A 16,729-nucleotide genomic window follows, 5' to 3' on the forward strand; every position below is an offset into this window, starting at 1 on the left:
TTCTCACAGGAAAAGCATTTAGCACACGGGGTGGCCCTGAGGCTCGTGGGGCTGCCTCCCCCGGGGCAGCTGAAGGTGAGACAAGACACTCCTGTGGAGGTGGGAGTGAGGAGATGGAGTGCACCCACCTTCTGCCTCAGACACCCTGAAACAGTCGGACTGGAGGCTGACACCCCAGGTTGCTCATGCATCACTTTGTCATCACATACCAGGCCCTGGGCTGGGGTCCGGGAGCACAATGAGGAGCCAGACAGACCCTCTCCCTGCCCTCACTGCCCAGGAGGAAGAAGTAACCAGGCAGCCAGGATCCGGGGTGGCATGAGGGGGTGGGGGCAGCAGGGTCTGTCCCAGGCAGTGCCAGTGCCCCAAGCCCGGAAGGAGTGGGGCCTGTGAGGCTGTAGGGGCAACACGGCCCCAGAGTCCAGGCTTTGGGGACAGTGTGATCAGGATGGATTCATCAAGGCAAGGGGGGAGGAGGGGAGACCTCTGGGCGGTTTGATGGATTCCTAGGTAATGCGCTTCTAGGACCTGCAGCAGGTTCCACACCGGTCCCATGAGCCCTCGGGGCTCATCCGAGAGCTGTGGGGCTGCCAGAGCCCTCGCTTCACGGTCAGGGGCAAGACCTGCTCCCCTATCACCATCCAGCCAAGGGCCTGGACATCAGCTCAGCCGGGTCTCTCTGGGTGATTCTTTGGGTATGGCCCTTGGCTCCAGCATGCTGCTGCCCCTCTCGGGGGATGATACCCCCCAAAGTGGTGGAAGGACCCAGGACACACTTGGCAAAGCCTGGGGGAGGCCGTCCTGCGGCAAGCGTGTCCTGTCCCCAGTGGGTCCTGTCGGTAGAGTGAAAGTGGCTCAGGTGGAGGGCGCCAAATGTTTCTGAGATTTGAAGCCCCAGCCGCTCTGTGGAGATGGGTCCCTTGCACGGCGCTGGGTTTGGGGGATGCAGCAGAGCGGCTCGTGCTCTTCCTTTTAGAGACCTTAGCTTGCCATAGCCTCACAAAGACCTCAAGAGGTCTGCAGTCTTCACCCAGTTTTCAAGGGTCAGGGAGGCTGTCATTTGCCCTGAATTACACAGCAAGTTGGCCATGGAGGGGGGATTCGAACCCAGGTCCATCAGCCCCAGGACACGACCTCGTCCCTCTCTGCAACGTCCAAGGGTGGTGGGGACTGAGGCAGGGCCCCAAGGGCAGGTGCCCTGAGCTAGAAAGGGAAAGGGCTTGGAGTGGAGGAGCAGATGAGGGTCCCTCGGTGCCACCAGCATTGCTTTCTCTGTCCACCCAGATCTACCCCAACGAGAGACACAGTATCCGCTGCCCGGAGTCCGGCGAGCACTATGAAGTCACACTGCTGCACTTTCTACAAGAATACCTCTGAGCCCCTGCGGGCTGGCACTTTCGGGGGGCCTGCACAGTCAGAGCACAAGTGGCGTCACTGCTGCCACCACGGGGGGCACGAGGCGGGGGGGGGGTGTTGCCAAGTGGCCCCAGGCCCCGCGCGGCGCCGCCTCCCCCTGCCCCGCTGGACCGCCCGCCCTGGGAGCCGCCGCCTTCGCCCCAGCGCCTTTTATCAGTTTTGGTTTTTTGGGTTTTTTTTAAACGCTCCTGAGTTTTTTGCCTGCCGCTTCTAGGTTGTCAGGTTGGAGAAATGAGGCAGACATCCGTGAGTCACTTCCTCAAGCCATCCCTCCTCTCACCGTTGTCAGGGAGCAGGAGTCCTCAATTCCACTGGGCATGGAGGCCAGAGGAGACCCGGAGGAGCCGGGCCTTTGCCCCGGGGCCCGACCAGCCCGCCCTGGCCACTGGCTCAGAAGCATGTGACTGCCTTTCCTCCCCCGCCCGTCCACTTCATATTTGTGTTTTGTTTTGAGGGTGGGGGCCGTTTTTCTTAACTATTTAAAAGACAGAAAGCAACGGGTGCCTAAATCTAGAGTGAGGGCCCGCCGCCGGGTCACGGGGCTCAGCCCAGCCAGCGCCGGAAGCCTGCAGCGGGCGGCGCGCCCAGCAGGCCGCGAGGGCGCGCACGGAGGCGGGGCCGCCCTCTGGCCCCGCCTCCCCCCCGTCCCTCCACCCCGCCCCGCTTTCAGGCCGGTTCTGAAACGCGCCCGGCTCGGCCCTCTGCTGGTCAGCGGCTGCTGCCCCCTCCCCAGCCCAGCCATCTGGCCACGTTTCCGCCTGGCCTGCACAGACCGGGGTTCTGGGGGTGGGAGTGGAACCTTCTCCGCCTCAGGGTTATCCTTACCCCTACCTTTTCCTCCCTGCCAAGAGTTCTGCCAGGGGCGGGTTTAAAAAAAAAAGAAAAAAAAGAAAAAAAAAAACCCACCAGAGACGAACCACCTCTACATATTACGGAAAGAAAATATTTTTGTCGATTCCTATTCTTTTATAATTATGCGTGTAAGTAGTAGACTCATTAAACGATTCCAGATGGAAGCGTTGCCACCCGCCTGAGGTTCCTCTAAACCCTGGGGCTGGGGCTGGGGCTGGGGACTCCCTGAGTGGGCGGGGGTCCAGGGAGCGACTGGGCCCTAGCAGTCTGCAGGCAGCGGTGCCGCGCCAGCCCAAGGGGAGGAGCGCCCCGTGGCACCGGAAGGCGCCCCGCCCCTCGCCTGAGGCCCCACCCACTTGCTGCTGAAGGGCGTCAAGGACAGCCCCAGAAGTCACAAGGCGACCGGTGCGTGCCACGTAGGGACCCCGCCCCGGCTGTCGTGGGTGGCCTGGCCCTTACTTCGTTTTGCACTTCGCCGTGTCCAGAGGTTTGACTCGGTCTCAGGATCAGGACACATGGACCAGGGAGGGCAGGCCGTGTCTCTCCATGTTTGTCCTAACAGCTGAGAGACCTAGGAGACTGGCATTCATGGTACTTGAGTTTATAACAGCAGGATGGCCTCGCCTGTGCCATCACCCTCTCCATCTTAAAGAAAACAAGCTTCAGTGCAAAAGGCTGCATAGAGGAAAAACACGCCCTCCCTTCCTAGAGGTAGCTCCTCCCCAGTCTATTTAATCCTTGCCTTCTGCTCTGCCCTGTGAATGTGCCAGAATTTATTTTGCCAGGCACCTATCAAGGGATAACATAGGTTATTCTGGGCTTTGCGTATAAATCAGGAGTCAACAGACTTTCTCTGCAAAGGGCCAGATAGTGAACCTAAAGATTCAGGCTTTGCGAGCCAGGCAGTCTCTGCTGCAGCTGCTCAAGCCCAGCCCTTGCAGTTCAAAAGCAGCCACAGGTGAAATGTAAATGAGTGGGCGTGGCTGTGTGCCAATAAAACTTTACTTACAAAACAACGCAGCTGGCCAGACTTGGTTCACAGGCTGTAACTGGCCAACCCCTGGTGTCAATGATCCTGCAACAAATAGCCTTGTTTGGGGCAGATGTTTGAGTTTATAGGGTTTATCAAAAGGCATTTTGCTTTTAATTTTGAAGACTATTGCCAAATTGCCTTCTAAAAAGAACACCTCAATGTACAGACCTCTTGGCAAAGTGTGCCGGTTCCTCCATTCCTTCAGTACTACCTGTTATTTTTACCAGTCTTAGGAGTGAAACATGGCATCTCACATTTCTTTCATGTGTGCAAATATGTTCATGCTTCAAGACACTTGTTAACTAGTAATCATTTGCCCATCTTTCTCTTGATCAATTGGCTTCATTGACTTACAGATGCTATATATGAAGGAAACCAGTCTCTCATCATACATGTTGCATACACTGGCCTCACTGATTCATAGACACTCTTTATATATGAAGGAAATCGGTCCATGGTCATATATGTTGGAAATTGAATGGTGTTGCTGATTTTAAAATGTCTACAGGTAGGAAACTCAGCAAATGCATGTTTAAAACGATCTCAGAAACAAGACATCTTTCCTGCAATCTGCTGTGAAATAACGTGGGGAGGGAACTAAGCACAAATCACAGAATGACAAAAACTGGTGAGAAAGGGGGCATTGGGGTTGCCCTGGGAGGCTTGGCAGCTGTCAACCTGCAATCAGCTCAAGCCGGAACTTTTCACCGGGACTTACTACCCCTGCCTTGCTCAGTCAGTACTCTGGGAAGGGACAAGGGGGATGGATGAGGGGCAGCTATAAGAGGACAAGTGTCTGCTGGAAGCAGGTCTTGGTCTTGGAGGTGGCAGGTTAACTGGCCTTTGTTTCCTCCAGGTTGATACAGGACCACGTGTTTCCCCAGTACTGGTGGGGCTCCTGTCTGCAGGAGGGTCCAGGCGCTGTTTCACATTGTCTGTATTCAGGCTCGAGTCCTTACCTCCTCCCTAACTGGCAAGAACCTGTAAGCGATGGACATAAAACCCTGTCATAGTGTTTGCAGATATCTTCTCAGTATGTCACTTGCCTTTCAAACATGTTTATGGTGGGGTTTTTTTTTTTTTAACTAACTATAGACGCATAGGAGTTGCAAAAACAGTACAGAGTCCTGCATACCTTTCACCCAGCTTACATTTTACCTCACCCTAGTCCACTGTCAGACCGGGAAATGGATGTGAATACAAGGTAATTAACTAGACCTAATTCGGGGTTTATCAGCTTTCACACGCACTCGTTTGTGTGTGTGTAGTTCTACTCCACTTTGTGACCTGTACAGATTCCTGTAAGCGCCACCACAGTCCAAATACAGAGCTGTTTATTCCCCACAAAGGAGCTCCTTCATGCCCTCCCTTTACGTCCACACCCACCCTGTTTACCTTGTCCTGACCATGGAGAGAGAAGTCGTTTTAGTATCTGTGTTATCAAATCTTTGCCCTTTAGGACTGCTAGGCTTCATGTCATGATTGGGAAAGCAGGGATCTTTGGAATGATTTTTTTTTCTTTTAATCCCTTCGGTGTGGATTTTGTTTGTTTGGAGGCAAAAAGGAAAAAGGAGAAACAAGAGGCTTGGGACTCAGTCTTTCTGAAAAGAAAACACACACACACACACACACACACACACACACACACACACACACACACACACATATCCCTCTTGAGTAGGAGACTCAAACCATTCACAACTGAAATACACGTGTTAGCAACAGCGCTTGGACATTAATCGAATCCTTCAGTGACAGGCTGAAGATCAAACACAGCAGTGAGGATATGGTGACATCAATGTAACTGTACTGTGTAAAACACAGGACTGTGGTCCTCCAATTTGGAGCCAATTCCTAATGGAGCCAGTTGCAAGGAGGAAGACATTTTTCAACAGAAGCAGGTACCCCAATTTAGGACAGGCTACCACAGTAGAAAGTCATGAATTCTAGAGTTAGGGTTATCTGCAGGATCATCAGCCTCCTACACGACCCTTGTGACCTCCCTGAAGTTAACGTTCATTCTGTGTTGGGGGGTAGGGAGATTTGAGCTCCTCAGCGAGCACAATAGAGCTCAGCTTAGGGGTGACCTGTGGTGTTTTCTCTGCGTTCTGTTCTTTCAAGTTAGGAAAGACTGGGAAAGCCGGCTTCATTCTAGACACTCCAGACCTGGCCACTGGTGTTTTCTTGAAATTTTAAGCAATTTGTGACAGGAAGGAAGGAAAGAAAAAGCAAGCAAGCAAGAAAGAAAGAAAGGAAGGAAGGAAGGGAGAGAGAGATAGAGAGAAAGAAGGAAAGAAGGAAGAAAGAAAAAAGAAAAAAAAAAAGAAAGAAAGGGAAAGAAAAAGAGAGAAAGGGAGGGAGGAAGAAAAGATAGAAAAAAAGGATTTCCTTCTGTAGTTGAAAACCTGAGATTTCTTCATTGGCATTTAATGCCAGTAACAGCTAGACTCCAGAGTTCTATTTTGTAGGAACTTTACCTAAATTCTCTCAGTTCATCCTCCTGACAATTTCTTGAGGTAAGGATTATTATTATTATTATTAATGAAGTAATTTTAGACTTACAGAAAAGCAGCAGAAACAGTGGAGTTTGCTAATGCCCTTCACGTAACTTCCCCATGTAACGGAAATGACAGGCCAGCCAAGAAACAAGCACCACTCGGAGGGTTGGAGTACTCAGATGTATTACGCCGGCGGGCTCAGAGGGGCTTCTGCTCCGAAGCTCTGAGCACCTCCAAGACGTGTACATGAGGTTTTATAGGGTTAATTACAAGTATGGGCTATTAGCCAATAAGGCTCAAACAACAGAAAGTAAGGAATCAGTACACTGAAGCTTATCAATTCGGAAAAGATCACGTTACTGACACTTGTTGAGCTTGGATTTACCAGTTAGCTTGTTAGCCCAGTAAACTGACACTAAACTTCAGATTTACGAGTTAGCCCGGCAGAACTTATATCAGTAAACCGACACTTATCACACTTAGATTTGTGACTTAGCTTGTTAGCCCATCTGGGCTTTTCCTTCACACCCTCATGTGAACATCTTAAGTCACTACGGTAACAAGCCAGGAAATTAATATCAATACAATCCTATTATCTAATATACAGACCTTATTTGGATTTCACTCTTTCTCCCTCTAACATTGTCTTTCTGGTCCAGGATTGCTATGGACTGAAGATTTGTGTGCCTGACACCCACAAAGCCCAGCAAATTCATGTTGAACCCCAGCGCCCAGTGTGATAGTATGAGGAGGCAGGGCCTTTGGGAGGTGATTAGGCCACCAGGGTGCAGCCCTCGTGAATGGGATTAGTGCTCTTATACAGGGACCCCAGAGAGCTCCCTCACTCCTTCTATAATTTAAGGACACAGCAAGAAGAGGTATCTGTGAACCAGGAAGTGGGCTCTCACCAGACACCAATTCTGTCAGAGGCTTGACCTTGAACTTCCAGCCCCTGGGACTGTGAGAAATAAATATGTATTGTTTAAGCCACCGTGTCTGTGGGACTTTGTTGTAACAGCCCAGACTAAGGCAAGGATCCTATTCAAGATCCCGTGTTGCCTTTTGATGTCTTGGTCTCCTCACTCTGTGATGGTTTCTCAGCCGTTGTCTTTCATGACACTTTTGAAGAGTGCTGCCAGTTAGCTTGGTAGACTGTCCCTCAAGTGGGGTTTGTCTGATACTTGCTTTGATTAGATTAAGGACATGCATTTTGGACAGGAACTCCGCGGAGGTGCCACTGAGAGTGTCCTCAGCATCCCGTCAGGGGCTCCATGATGCCAGCCTCATTTTCAGCGACGTTGACTTTGAATATTGAGCTAAAGATGCTGTCTCCACTGTAAAATTACTATTTTTATCTGTGTAACCAATATGTACCTTGGCGGACATCCTTTGCGACAATGCAAATACCCGTTTGTCACCACACTTTTCCCCTACCAATTTCTAGCAACAATCCACGAATCTTGGCAGCAGCCATCATGAGGCCTTCGCCCAAGGGTGCCTACATGTGTTTATCTGTGATTAGTAATCTTTTATTTCCTTCATTCCTTGCACATGTACTCATTTGGAAGCGCTGAAGGGTCAGGCACTCGTCTAGTGAGGGACGACTGCACCCTTAGCCCAGAAACGGGTTCCAATGCCACCCAACCCAGGCCCCTCCCTGGTCTCCCAAGCCCCGCCCCCAGGATGGCGGCCCCGAGGGCGGGGGCACGCGGGCGCTGCGAGTCACGTGCCCGCGCCGCCGCCGACGTGGCCTCCAGCGAGCGCCCCGCGTGTCCCTCACGGCGCCCCGTCCGCCGTCCCTTGCCCGCGAACCTGCTCCCAAGATGGCGGCGCCCAGCGGAAGTAGGCAAGGCGGCGGCGCGAGCTTGTGGGCCGCGCTGCTCCTGGCGGCTGTGGCGCTGAGGCCGGCGGGGGCGGTGTCCGAGCCCACGACGGTGGCGTTTGACGTGCGGCCCGGCGGCGTCGTGCACTCCTTCTCCCACAGCGTGGGCCCTGGGGTAGGTGCCTCAGCCGCCCCCGAGACGTGTGAGCTAGTGTCCGCCGAGGCGGGGTGGGGTGAGGGGGTGCTGCGGGCCGCTGGGGCGGGCCCGGAGGAGGGGGCGCGGGCCGGGATGGCCAAGTCGTCACTGAGGCAGGGCTGGGCTAACCGCAGGGCGGCCTCCCGGGGGCTGGCGACTTTGAGGGAGCTGGATGACGAGCCTCTGCCCCTGTCCCTTCTCGCTCGCCCAGCGTGCCCAAGCAGCTCCACCCCAGACCCAGGTGGGTCCCCGGCTGTTGGAGGGGAGAGGGGAGCTGGAGGCTGAGGAGCATATGCTTCCAGGCCCTGCAGAAGCTCGTCCCGCTGCAACTCTGACCAGGGAGGAAGTGGACAGGTGTTGCCCTTTCCTTCCATTGCACAAGTCCCGCATCTTTCATTGAAATGTGAGGCCAGGTCCTCCTTACCTGGAGGCAGCAGGCATGGGTCTAGTGTAGTGTTTCCCTAGCTAGTTGGAGAAGTTGCTTCCTCTCCCGCTCTCCTTTTCGTCCTCTGTAACAATGGTATCCGTAGTCATTATTTGTTGAGCACTTCCTTATATCCGGGTGTTGTGCCAAATTCTTTATATGTTAGACTCATTTAACAGATGAAGAAACAGAGGCTCAGAAAGGTTTGTGCTTGTCCAAGGCCCACAGCGGAGCAGAGATGGGCCCCCAGGTGTCCCCGCTTCCAATGTTCATGTTCCTGGATGGGTGGGTGTTGGAGGGGATGTGACCTCCCCCTTCCTGTTTATCCCCCAGAAGCCATGTGGGTTGTTTGTCCTGAACCAGGAGCTCACAAGTAGGGAGGCAGGTGGGGGAGTTCCAGGTCTGCACACACTGGCAGGCTTTGCAGGGCTGGCCTCCAGGGACATCGGCCAGAGGAGTCTGGCTCCACCTCCTTCCCCTTAGTGCAGGTACTCAAAAGCAGGATCTTCTTCATCTTGACTCTGGATCTCAGAAGTACATCCTCATTCCCTGTGCTTTAAGCACTAAGGCTTATCTCCTACCAAGACCTTCTTTTCCTTCCATTCTCTAGGACAAATACACCTGTGCATTCACCTATGCATCTCAAGGAGGGACCAATGAGGTAAGTTGTTCAAAATTCCATGTAGCTTAATACAGCAGTGTCCATTGTCATACAGAAGTGCTCTCAAGGGGACACTGGACATAGGACTATTCTTGCCTGACCGATAAAAGCGCTTAAGTTAAATAGTGATGGCAGATTCCACTCGTAATTCCACAGAGTGAGCAAACGTTTGGACAGAAGGAGGGACGTGAGACGTGAACCTGCCACTCCCACGAGCCTCCATTCTGTGCTGAGTAACAAATTATCACAGACTGAGCGGCTTACAGCAACACCCGTTTATTTCATGGTTCTGGAGGTCAGAAGTCCCAATCGGCTCAGCTGGATGCTTCATAAAGCTGAGATCAAGGTGTCACCCGCGCTGGGCTCTCATCTGCAGGCTCTGGGGCCAACCGTCTTCTAGTCTCATTCAAGTTGTTGGTGGAATTCAGTTCCTTTTGGTGTGGACCTGGGGTCCCTGTTTCCCTGCTGACTGGTTCCTCCAGCTGGTGGCAGAAGAGGAAGGAAGAGAGACAGAGCACGAGGAGGAGGTGGTGGTGCAGCACTGCTGGCTCTGTGGGCCCACGTGGCGGGGACGGCGTGTAGCCTCTAGGAGCTGAGAGGGGCCCTGGCTGGCAGCAATCCTACAACTGCCAGGAACCGAATTCTGCCACAGCCACGTGAGTTGGAAGAGGACCCCCAGCTCCAGACGAGAAGGCAGTCTGGCTGGCACTTTGATTTAGCTGGTGAGTCTGAGCAAAGGACCCAGCCCCTTCGTACCCAACTTCTGACCTACAGAACTGTGAGCCAATGAATGGGTGTTGCTTTTAAGCTACTATGTTTGTGGTAATTTATTACACAGTGTGGTGAGTGGAATGAGGCCCCCGCAAAAAAGATATGTGATTCCACTCAAGTGACATCTTGCAAAGGCAGCAACTATGGGGACAGATCAGATCAGTGGTTACCAGGAATTTGCCAGAAGAGACTGACTCCAGAGGGATGGGGGAAATATAATTGGGGAGAGAACTGATCTGTGTCCTGATTCAGTGATAGATACACAGCTGTGTGCATTTGTCAGAACTCGCAGGACAGAGTGCTGACGTGGGTGCATTTAACCATCTGTGACTCATGTCATAATAAAAAATAACAGTGGTCACCGTGGACCTGTCGTCTGTTATTACACACGGGTGCTTATATTCCTGATCCCCAGCCTCACTGAGAAGGTCACAGAGGCTCGGGCTGAACAGGCTGCCCCACAACACACACTCGTGTGAGTGTCTGATGCCAGACCCTGAGCCTTACCAAGGACACCCACTGTCCACCCCGCCCCGTGGCCTTGAGACTGTTGTCAAGTTCATATAACAGGACCACTCAGAGGGATGCTAACCCTATTGCTGAGGAACTCTTGGTTGTCATTTTGTTTGTTTTCATAATCTTTTGAAAATGTTTCAGTATTTGCCTCATTTTCGTGATCCTTTTAAGAGCTATGGGAAAACTTCCCAGATACATTTTACAGCACAAACCTGTTTCCCAGTGCTTAGAGGCCTTGGAGCTCTGGGAAGGTGTTTTTAAATAGAAAATGAAGATGTTGGGCGGGTTGGCCTGGAGCCGCCCCTGCTGTGCGCGCCCCGCCATGAGCGCCTCCCCCGCCCGTGTAATTGGCTCCCCACTTCGTGCTGCGGGCAGAAGGCTTCGAAGTGGCCATTTACTCCCATTATAATTAACATTAAGATGGCCTTGTTTTTATTAATGAAAAAGCTCTGCCATTTAACTAGATTACCAGTCATCGGAGTCCATCACTACTCTTGGGAGAGGACTGGACACTCATTTTACCAGCAAAGTGCAAAAACGCTGCAGGCCACCAGACCTCGTGTTTGGCTGGGTTTTTGGAGGCCCTGAAAGTGAGAATACGCTGGTAGTGGTGTATTTTGGAACCACTTTAAAATATTACTTTCTGAAAATTTAATTATTTTAAAAAGCTCACACACACCATTCAAAAAGAAAAAAACATAAAAAGCTCTCCGCTGCCTTCACCTGTCCGGGGCCCACCCATGTCCAGCGTACAACCACGGTTACGAACAACCTTGTGTCTCCCCCAAGGACTGCGCTGCGCTGGTACAAGCAGCCTGGGTGTGCTGACTTTCCTCCTTTTATTTTCGTCTTTATCTGTCTCAGTAGACTTCATTGCTTACCGCAGAATTGAGCAGAAGGCACAGAGATTTCCCGCGGCCCCCCATCACCCCCCACCAGGGGGGACATTTGGCAGTTGAACCTACACTGATGTGTTGTCAGCCCAAGTCCACAGCTGACAACAGGGTTTACTCTTGGTGTTGTTAATGCTGTGGCCTTGGATGAAAGTATAATGACAGGCATCCACCATTTTGGTGTCCTTCGGAGCAGCTTCACTGCCCGGAGCAGGGAGGGGACCCTGAGACCAGGCTCCAGACTGGGGGGTGGGCGGGGGACCCAGGGGTTCTGTCACTTGGCGGGACTCGATGGTGAGGCTGTGTGTCCCGGGCTGACCTGTCTGTCCTCTCCCCAGAGGTGGCAGATGAGTCTGGGGACCAGTGAAGACCACCAGCACTTCACCTGCACCATCTGGAGGTGAGCGAGGGTCCCGGGGGTGGGGTCTTTCCCTGGACGAGGTGCCTTTGCTCACGGCTGTGGGCGTTTGCCCCACTGCTCCAGGCAGCACACGGACTGATGGGGCCCTGCATCCTGGGAGGGTGGCAGGTGGGAAAGGGGGTGCCACACTGTGCTGGGAGTTGGGGGCAAGGAGGACTCCCCAGGGGAGCATCTGGACACTGAGGCCAAGAGAGGTTTGAGGGGACTGGGAGGTGGGGTCCAGGCAGGGGCTGCAGCCCTAGGAGAGGGGCCGGGCCCCCAGTCTCTGTCCCCTTCATGTCACCCCCAGTCACGTTCATCCTTCAAGGGCTTTATCTCCTGCTGTGGGGCTGACGCCCTGACTCCACTGCCTGGAGCCCAGCTTGATGGGCCCAGAAGGGATGAAGGAAGGGGGCGCCTGGCCTTCGGATGGGGAGGAGGGCGACGGAGCTTCATCTGTCCCCCACTCCACCCCCCAGCTCCACGGCCTGGAGTGCGTCACTCTGAGCAGGACTGATTTCTGCAGTGTTTACCCAGTGCCTGACAAACAAGTCCCAGCCGTGCTCTCCCCCTCAGGGCACCAGGGTCAGCCTAGGGGCCAGATCAGGGAACAGGACACAGTCAGAGCCACGATGGCGCCTTTTAATTAAAGGACGTCTTTGCGGCGGCGGCGCACAGCCCGGTCTCCCGCTCGGTGCTTTACACGCAGCAGGTGTTTCAGTGCCTGGTGTTGGGGGGGTTCCCTACCACTGCGGGCCCGGGCGCCCTGCGGCCTCATCAGGCCGCCGCCAGCCCCTTTGAGAGGCAAGGAGCTGGGGCGGGGCACCTAATTACGGGTCGGCAGTCGGGTCTGCATCCCTCTGCCCGTACGTCCCTGTCTCGTGGGGGGCTCTCCAGTGTCAGCCCTCTAGGTGGCCGCAGGCCCGGGCAGCCAGGCCCAGAGCAGGGTCCTCAGCCTCTTAGCTGACCCACCCCCGTGCAGCCCCTAAGGACACGCTCAGCCCCAGACACACCCCCTTCCTAGTTAACCCCTGTACTTCTCACCCTCGTTGCAGCACTGGGAATGTTGTCCACTGGATGAGAAGCATTCAGTGAGTGAATGCGGGGTCCAGTCCTGGCACAGCACGCACCCAGCAGGGGAAAGGGGCTTGTGCGTAGATGAGCAGGAAGAGCACTCCAGCAAAGAGGAGAGAGCAGATTATGTTAAGGGGGCCCTCCAACCTTCCCAGAGACGCCTGGAAGCGGAGGCCCGGAGGAGGGGGCACACACAGCCCTGGGCTGACCCCCTGGCCTGACCTCTCTTTGCAGGCCGCAGGGCAAGTCCTACCTGTACTTCACGCAGTTCAAGGCGGAGGTGCGGGGCGCCGAGATCGAGTATGGTATGGCCTATGTGAGTGTCGCCCGCACGTAGGGGTGGCCACCCAGCCGTCCCACTGTGCATTGGGGATGGCAGGGGGGAGATGGACATTGAGGCCTGGAGACCTGGCGGGTGCAGCAGGAAGTGGACACCCTGGCCTCTCCCCTGTATAGCCCGCCAGTCTCCCACCGGTGCCTCATGCTGGCAAAGCCAACAGGAAGCCAGGGGGCAAGGGGGGTTGGCACTGGAACGGGGGCAGGGACAGTGAGGGCGGAGCTGCGCCCAGGGGGTCAGGCGGCGCGGCTCACTGGTGTCAGGAGGGCCCTGCGACCCTTGGCCCCAGTGATCCGCGGCCCGAGCAGCACTTCCCGCTGCTCCGCAACCCCCGGCCCCCCTGCTTCTGCGTTGAGTCAGAAACAGTTTGAAAACCACTTTACCACCCAAGAAGTAGAACCAGCGGGAGACGGGCGTTAAGAGACTGCCTGTTAGGAACTGGCTTCCGCCACAGGGGCCCCTGGCCAGGCAGGCCCGAGTCTGCAGGACCGGCCGGGTGCTCCAGGCACGTTAGCGCTGCCTTCCTGGGCAGGATTTTGTCCAGGGAAGCCTCAGCTCTGCTCTGAAGGCCCTTCCCCCAAATGAATCAGGCCCACCCAGGTCCCTGAGGATAATCTCTTCTACTTAAAGTCAGCTCAGGATGTCACATCTGCTGAGTTCCCTCCCAGCGACTCCCAGCAGGGGTCTGACTGTATAACTGGGGCCCTGTGTCTGCTCCAGGCTGACAGGTCAGACCGACTATCAGTCACACTGTTGAACTGACTGCTTGCTGAAGTCCCTTCTTACTTTCAAACTCTTATTATTTTAACTGATTTGAGAAAGACACAATTCTGATTTTTTAAAAATTGCATTCAGGAGACTGCCTAACTAGTACCAATTCCATAAATTAACTAAAGAAAAAAACTGAATTAGATTCTTTCCTCCGAGGATTTGCTGGGAAGTCATGAACTTTTAAGCCAGTTGACAGTCTCTTAAGTGGATTAAGCCACTGCTTCTCCTGGATTCACTTTTGTGTGCTGCAAAAAGCATCGCGCAGCTCTTCGGCAAAAGCACACAGCTTTGGTCTCTGTGGTTCTGGGAGGCAAACCGTGTCATATTCCCTCCTGTTCAGAAAAGTTTCCACTTGTTCCCTTTCAGTCAAAAGCTGCTTTTGAAAGAGAGAGTGATGTTCCCCTGAAGAATGAGGAATTTGAAGTGACCAAAACAGCAGGTACGGAGAGGGATGACGGAGATGGAACCCAGGTTTTCAAGCAGGGACAGGGTGAGAGGGGACAGGACCCCTGTGGGAGGGCGATCACGGGGCCCTGTGGTGAGGGAAGGCTGCCTCCCTAAACGGCCTCTGTAAAGGGCCAAATAGTGAATATTTTCGGCTTTGGGGGCAGACAGCCCCCTCTGAAGCAGCTCTCCCTGCCCCCACAGTAAACCGCCAGTCAGTGAATCAGTTGGTGTGGTTGTGTTCTAATAAAACTTTATTTGGTGAACACAGATATGTGAATGTCATGTCACTTTCTCATATCACAGGACACCAGTTTTCCTTTGGTTCTTGCTAAAGCTGTGTAATAATGCAAAACCACCCTTAGCTCATGGGTGGCAGACACGCTTTGCCAATGCCTGGTAGGGAACGGGGAGTGTGAAAGCCCGTCCTCGGTCTGTCCTGGGCTCTGTGACCAGGAACGGCCTTGATGCCTCCAGTGGAGGATGTCAGCACAGCACCGCGGTCAGGACCTTGTGCGTGCGGGTTGGGGGAGGTGGGGGTTACCTCCTGAGGCCCCAAGACCCCAGTGTCCTCTGACCCACATTCAGCTTCAGCCATGGACACAGGGTTGAGCTGAGTCTGGGAGCCCCAAAGGTCTTGAGGGATAGGGGAGAGATGCAGTGAGGAACCCTGTGGCCATGGACGTCACCAGGCACCAAAGTTGAGGGGGTGGTGCCTGGGTCTGGCCCCCAGGTCCTCCTGGCGCAGGGCCTGTTCAGAGTGATCAAGGACAGAGGGGCTGGGTTACTGGCAGACCCTGAGCCCCAGGCGCACAGACAGCGGGGGCAGACAGGGAATCGGGGGCAGGCTGCGGCTTGGGCGGCCAGGTTCCCTGACGCTGCCCAAAGAGCCACAGACAAGTTTGCCAGTGCAAACCTCCAGCCCCCATCGGTCCTCAGCCTGGCACAAAGGACCACGGCTTCTCCCACCTCAGCCTTTCCTGTGGCCTCCCCCTGCCCTCAGGTCAGGCCCACAACCTCCCCACCTTTCTCCTGCCCTGACCTGCTCCCACAGCGGGCCCACCCATCCTGGGAGGATTGCCGAGTCGGGCCGACCAAGCGTTTCTTCTTTTGCAGTGTCCCACAGGCCTGGGACCTTCAAGGCTGAGCTGTCTAAGCTGGTGATCGTGGCCAAGGCGATGCGCAGTGAGCTCTGACCAGGAGCCCTGCTGAGGGCGGCTCTTCCCGTCTCCCCTGAAGAGGCCGGGCCCCAGGAGGGCTCAGAACTGATTTTCTAGGGGGCCTGTTTGTTTTCTGCCTGGGCTGATGTTGCCCTGTTCGGAGGGGCACACAGGGTGGCTGAAACCCCCAGACAGAGTCTGGGGGGCCAGGACCGTTCTCCAGGCTCCCACCTTCCCCGCCCCAGGGGTCATGGCTTTTCTGAAGCCAGCACACGACTCCCCCGGGATCGGCCAAACTCTGAGATGTTCCCAGACAGCCATCCTGCTGCCCTCTGACCCCAAGCCGACTGTTTTCTTATGATTCCCCAGGGGACTTCCTTTCGGACTAGGAGGAAATGAAATGTTCTTTCCTATTTAAATAAATAAGACAGTTAAAAAAACAACCACACAGTCTCAGCATGTGGCGCTGGTGCCTGCCTGGCTTGGGACGGGGGACCCCACTTCCCTTCCCTGCTGGAGACAGGCGAGCTGCGTCACCCCGGCCACATGGAACCTCCAGGCACAACTTCTGCCGGGCGCCAAGGCGGCTGGACCTCGCTGAGCCCATGGGACGGACCTGGCCACACCCCGCAGAGGGGAGCACTCCAGGGCAGGCCTGCTCCTCTGCACCCTGTGGTTGGCTTTGCTTATTTTTTTGAAGCTGGACTGCAGCTCAGTGACTTAAAAAAACACCCACAGGCAAACAAAAGTAAATAAATGAAATCCCCAAATGTCTCAGCCACTCGGGCTGAGCGTCTAACTGCCCACTTGACCGTCAGCCTGGCCTCTTGACTGTGGGGAAAGAAACCGTGTGGCTGTGAAACGGATCCTTGCTAATTAGAATTGCCTTGTTGGGTCGACAGAGGCCTCTCCGTGCCTGTCACTCACCTGGCTCTCCGTAGTGCCACCACCGAGCCGGCGCTACTGTGACCCCCACCGCCGGAGGAGATGCCAGCCGAGGGTGTGGGGCCCTGCCCTAGGCCAGGAGCGGTTCCAGAGGGTGGCGCAAGGGCAGCTGCTCTCAGAACCAGGAACAGCTGAGAGGGTGCGGTTAGCAGCCTCGACGGTCAAGCACACGCGGTCCGCACCACCTCGCGAGGGGTTCCAGACACTTGCACGTCCGCGGAAGGCCCGCTCCACCCAGCACGCCACCTGCAGGGCTCGGCAGGGCCCGGGAGCTGGTTGTCCGGGGCCTCCTACAAAAACCAGGCAGCCAGACAGGTGGAGACGACGGTGCACCCTGGGCTTTGAGGTGCGCAAGGGCCGGACCCCAGCCAAGGCGGGGCTGATTCTGCCCCAGTCGGCCCGGAATCAGGTACCACTTCCCAGTCCCGCATGACGCGTGCATGTGTGTCTGTGGAGCTGTCTGGTGAGCAAAGCTGCCCGGCCCCAGGACCTTTAGTCATGATGAGCAGCTGACTT

The 16,729-nt window shown here is 54.9% G+C and overlaps 2 protein-coding genes across 6 annotated transcripts in view; both read left to right on the top strand.

Annotated features, from left to right (window-relative positions):
- The window catches only part of DPP9 (dipeptidyl peptidase 9), a 37,658-nt gene extending 35,226 nt beyond the window's left edge, over positions 1–2,432 (top strand). For all 5 annotated transcript variants that reach the window (XM_032465860.1, XM_032465863.1, XM_032465859.1 and 2 more), the window contains one exon: positions 1,285–2,432. In XM_032465860.1, the coding sequence (XP_032321751.1) occupies positions 1,285–1,377 (93 nt within the window). In that variant the 3' untranslated portion in view covers positions 1,378–2,432. The remainder of the gene's footprint in view (positions 1–1,284) is intronic.
- Positions 2,433–7,542: 5,110 nt separating this feature from the next.
- MYDGF (myeloid derived growth factor) lies at positions 7,543–15,711 on the top strand. Its single transcript, XM_032465894.1, has 6 exons — positions 7,543–7,796; positions 8,852–8,902; positions 11,421–11,482; positions 12,791–12,872; positions 14,031–14,103; positions 15,225–15,711. The coding sequence occupies exons 1-6, from the start codon at positions 7,623–7,625 to the stop codon at positions 15,302–15,304; spliced, it is 522 nt and encodes a 173-aa protein (XP_032321785.1). The 5' UTR covers positions 7,543–7,622; the 3' UTR covers positions 15,305–15,711.
- Positions 15,712–16,729: the final 1,018 nt, after the last annotated feature.

Source organism: Camelus ferus, chromosome 22 (assembly GCF_009834535.1).
Source record: "Camelus ferus isolate YT-003-E chromosome 22, BCGSAC_Cfer_1.0, whole genome shotgun sequence".
In the NCBI taxonomy this organism is placed as follows: Eukaryota; Metazoa; Chordata; class Mammalia; order Artiodactyla; family Camelidae; genus Camelus; species Camelus ferus.

Excerpts from the sequence above, each read along its gene's own strand:
- MYDGF (XM_032465894.1), top strand. The coding sequence starts at position 7,623 with ATGGCGGCGCCCAGCGGAAGTAGGCAAGGCGGCGGCGCGAGCTTGTGG. Across the intron at positions 7,797-8,851 it reads CCCACAGCGTGGGCCCTGGG|GACAAATACACCTGTGCATT; the intron begins GTAGGTGCCTCA and ends TCCATTCTCTAG. Across the intron at positions 12,873-14,030 it reads TCGAGTATGGTATGGCCTAT|TCAAAAGCTGCTTTTGAAAG; the intron begins GTGAGTGTCGCC and ends GTTCCCTTTCAG.